We start from the raw sequence: 477 nt of genomic DNA, 5'->3' as shown, positions 1-477 counted from the left end.
CCGTATACAGCAAAGCTCCAGCGCATTTTGCCGTATGAAATAAAACTGAATGTGGTGTACAGAACCACCAGTTCACCCTTCATGTGGCGCTGTGATTGGCCGAATGCCGTTGACAAGGCAGGGCCATGACTTTCATTCTCGAATCTGCATTCTTGCGCACAGGCTCTCACCGTAACGTCCAACGCCTCCCGCGCTATTAACGGCCAGCACCGCCATGGAAACAGGGCACCACATGCTGCTGCGCAGCCACACCAAGAAGCACCAGACGCAGCAGAAGCGTCTCGTCCAGCCGTCCAAGGAGCAGTCGGCCATGCCGTCTCAACCGAGTACCGGAAAGCTGCACACGTTCGAGCGGCTGCACGCCGAAGGGTTCGCTTATCTGGCCGACAACTCGTACATCCGCTCAGGTTACCGACTGCACTACTCGGCACGTGACTGTTTCCTGTCGCTCTTTGAGCTGCACAATGAGACTCTGAA

At 56.2% G+C, this 477-nt stretch overlaps 1 protein-coding gene across 1 annotated transcript; it reads left to right on the top strand.

Moving 5' to 3' along the window:
- Positions 1–214: 214 nt before the first annotated feature.
- Positions 215–437, top strand: PPTG_20311 (hypothetical protein; the record flags this gene model as incomplete). The annotated part of the gene is made up of 1 exon (XM_008919063.1): positions 215–437. A coding segment is annotated over one exon (222 nt), but the record flags the coding sequence as incomplete, so codon positions are not given.
- Positions 438–477: the final 40 nt, after the last annotated feature.

Source organism: Phytophthora parasitica, assembly GCF_000247585.1.
Source record: "Phytophthora parasitica INRA-310 unplaced genomic scaffold supercont2.466, whole genome shotgun sequence".
Classification (NCBI taxonomy): Eukaryota; Oomycota; class Peronosporomycetes; order Peronosporales; family Peronosporaceae; genus Phytophthora; species Phytophthora nicotianae.
Note: the sequence above shows the minus strand (reverse complement) of the source record. Positions and strands in the feature narration are given on the sequence as shown.